The 3,809-nt window shown below is 30.8% G+C and overlaps 1 protein-coding gene across 1 annotated transcript; it reads right to left on the minus strand.

Annotated features, from left to right (window-relative positions):
* Positions 1 to 923: 923 nt before the first annotated feature.
* LOC120153979 (protein SRG1-like) lies at positions 924 to 2,330 on the minus strand. The gene is made up of 4 exons (XM_039165836.1): positions 2,059 to 2,330; positions 1,746 to 1,993; positions 1,339 to 1,663; positions 924 to 1,244 (listed from the first exon to the last, which is right to left on the minus strand). The coding sequence occupies exons 1-4, from the start codon at positions 2,320 to 2,322 to the stop codon at positions 990 to 992; spliced, it is 1,092 nt and encodes a 363-aa protein (XP_039021767.1). The 5' UTR covers positions 2,323 to 2,330; the 3' UTR covers positions 924 to 989.
* Positions 2,331 to 3,809: the final 1,479 nt, after the last annotated feature.

Consider the following 3,809-nt stretch of genomic DNA (forward strand, 5'->3'; position numbering starts at 1 on the left):
TAAATTTTAATTTGAGAGATTTCCGTTTACATGAAATTAAAGGTGGAATTATTTCTTTTGATCTTTGCCTCTAATTGCGTGTGGTTTTTTAGGAAGTCTTGTTTTTATTCATAGGTTGAATGATTTTAAAATCAATTACGTGCATCAAGCATAATTCGGTTGTACAATACTATAATTTTACACTATAAACATTAATGCTTCTATATTCAATCTATCGATACTTTTTTCCAATTAGTGGATTATGCGAAGTAAAGTTACTTCTTTTATAGCATATTTAAGGATTATTATATTATACAAGGGATCATAAGTTATCGATATTTGATTTTGACTTTGAAAAATATATAGTAATATATATTTGATTTTAGTTTCTGTTTCTTGTATCATGTTTTGATCTAATTTGATGAATTCATGATTAAGAAATTCTTGAGGAAAAGTTAAAGATTTAAGATTTCGGTTTCTAATAATGTTGTTTAGACAACCTTATTATAGGTTATTTTGGAAATCATGACGTGATTAGATAATTTAGTTTTGATTTTTGATTGTTATATATGAATTGTAGAATATATGTTTGGCATTGATATATTCGAGTTAGTTTAATTAAAAAAATATTTTTTTAATCTTTGATTAAAGATTTAATTCACTAGTCTGTACTTTGACCTTGGCTTTAGGTTAAATATTTATTTGAATTCGGTTTATTTTTTGGTGAGTTATGAAGTTATGGATTAAAGGCATGCTTATGGAAATTTTCAAAAACAATCAAAGACTTAAGTTTTCGATTTCTAATAACATTTTTTATGTAACATTATCCTAGGTTATTTCGGATATTGTAGTACAATCAGAAATTTTAATTTTGACTTTGGATTGTTATAGAAACATTAAATTTGAATACTAATATTTATTTTGAAAATGCTTAATTAAAGCTTGAATTGAAGTTGTATGGGTTCATCTCAACATACAAATGATGACAATTAAAGATGGACTAATTAAAATCAGCTGCTTTGTATTTTCAGAATGTTGTCAACGTGAGCTTTGCCCTCCATTTTCCTTCCCAATGTGTACCTAACGTAATCAAGGTACTTGATGCTTCTATACATTCGAGGCCGATGATCGCCCACCATACACTCCATAGGACCGATCTCCAGTTCATCGTATGGAATCTTAATGGTTGCAAGTGAAACTCTTACTTTCGTCTCATTAGTGATTGCCCTGTGCTCAACGCTTTTGTACACCCCATTGCTAAGAATCTGCAGATACAAAACAAAGGAATGCCTTTAAATAACGGCACAGTAAAGTCAGGCCTAAGACTTCAAAAGACTGGAACTGTGGGTCCATGAGTACCTCCACAACATCGCCAACGTTCACAACGATAGCGTTACGAATCGGCTTAACTAGAATCCATTCGTGTTTGTGCCGGATTTGTAGGCCGGGAATCTCATCATCTTGCAAGAGTAATGTTATGATATCTGGATCAGAGTGAGGGTTAATACCAAGGACAAGATCAGGCCTTGAACAAGGTGGATAATAGTTCATTCGCATGGCTTGTTTCGTCTTGCCGTAGAACCTTTTCAGACCGTCTCTATCAATGCCCATAAGTAGTGATATGTTGTCACATATCTCGTCAGCTACCTTTTGAGCTCCTTCGGAGTACCTCTCCACAGCATCCCTGCATGCGTAAATGAACACAATTCAGATCCAGACCCTAAGGCGAGGCAAGTCTATATATGCAGAAAAGAAAGAAGGCATACTTGAAACCTGGTATGGTGTGTGGCCAGTACTTTAGGTTCCTAATCTGAGGCGGGAGTGTAATCAAGAACATCATGTCACACCAATCGAGTTTCTGCTCCTCCGACACGACATACTGTTGCCCGTATCCCTGGAAATCGGTTCCGGCCTGCGCGTACTGGTTCTTTTCTTCCAGTGGAAGTTCAAAGAAAGCAGCAATAGCTGCCTTCATGTTAATCAACAACTCCTCTGCCACCCCATGGTTTATTATCTGTCAAGATTGCAAAAATTTTCGTTACAGAAACACGAGTATACAAAATTGACAAAGTGATTTACCTGAAAAAATCCCCAGTGTTTGCAAGCAAGGTCTAGCTTCCTTGTTTCATCTTCATCTCCTTTAGCTAACAAGGCAAAATCTATAATCGGAATATCAAATGAAGATGGGGCCATATCAAGAACCGTTGGCCTATCTTCGTGGTGTAGTACGTACTTTTCAGGAACCGATTGGGGATCATTTCTTACCAGCTCTTGGACGCTTGGAACCGGAAGAGATTTACCCCAGTCACTTCCTTTATCTTCCTCACCACCTATGTTTTCCATTTGATCTTTTACTCGCATCTGCTTTCCCCTTGTACAGTCATATATTACTTCAGATGTTGACATTTTGCAGACTTTAGCAATTTATTAATCTTAATATTGAAATATAAAACTCCAATTGGCAAGCCAAGTTGCTATTTAGTAACATGTTGGACTTTCCCAAAGTCGTAACTTGAAAGGCACTTTTAAATATTAGACATTGGATACAAAACACTATTAAATTTGTTGGGACAATGCACTGGAAAGATTAATTTGTTTATACAAGGGTTGAAAAAATTAACCTTTTAAATAAGATGATTTTTATAGCATTCAATGAAAGATGCATGGAGTACTTATCGTTTTTAAGATCTACAGAAGATATTGCATCTTCCTGCATTAGCTTATGTGTTTTGTATTTTTCGTATTTTCAAACTCCATGCAGAAGATATTGGATCTTTCATGCGTCTTCGTAAGGACGTCAAGTGTTTCATACGTCTTCTGTAGTGCACTATAAAAATCATCTTATTTAAGAAAATAGATTAGAATTATCATTATATTAAGATTTTTTTTCTTTAAATCATTATTGCAGTGATTTTCTCAAAATAATACATTATTTTTTAATTGAATTTAATTTTCAATCTGTTAGAAATATTACATTATTTTTAAGAAAATATATTAAATTATTAAAGTTTATATAATAAGTTTAACTAAATTGAAAAATAGAATATTAAATGTAATTAAAAAATTAAATTGAAATAATAAACAAAATACATTATTTTTTAATTGAATTTAATTTTCAATCTGTTAGAAATATTACATTATTTTTAAGAAAATATATTAAATTATTAAAGTTTATATAATAAGTTTAACTAAATTGAAAAATAGAATATTAAATGTAATTAAAAAAATTAAATTGAAATAATAAAAAATTAAACGTGGAAACTAAATGTATAATTACGTCTAATTATATAATTTTTAACGTTATATAAAAATTTATGAACACAGTTATCCATTTTTACAATATTTTTATATTAATTGTTATTTCTAAAATAAACTTATTAATCCTAATAAAATTAATTAAAACGAAGAAATAAAATTTAAAATTTAAAATATAAAAAATATAAATTATTTCCATTGATAACATCAAAATTGTATATATTCATTAAGAAAAACAATTGCTTAGTTTTAATTGAAAAAATATTTGCACCGCAGCGATTTGGGGGGCAGATCAGTAATTAGAGACAAACTAAACGGGTTATACCGTACCCTAAGGCCTAACCGATCCATCAAGTCGCCTAAATCTCGGTTTATTCTTCTCTTGTCAACTCGCTTAACTCGGTTTTGCAGAAACCAATTCAAAAGAATTACAATCAGATCTTTCCCTTTAATACAGTTTAGAAATTCTAAAATTTTATTTATTTACGTGAACAAACAATTATTTATTTTCAAATGTTAAATATGTATAGTATTTTTTTATATAACCCAACCGGCTTTATCCGAATACCCTAACC

This window comes from Hibiscus syriacus, unplaced genomic scaffold, assembly GCF_006381635.1.
Source record: "Hibiscus syriacus cultivar Baekdansim isolate YM2019G1 unplaced genomic scaffold, ASM638163v2 tig00111105_pilon, whole genome shotgun sequence".
In the NCBI taxonomy this organism is placed as follows: domain Eukaryota; kingdom Viridiplantae; phylum Streptophyta; class Magnoliopsida; order Malvales; family Malvaceae; genus Hibiscus; species Hibiscus syriacus.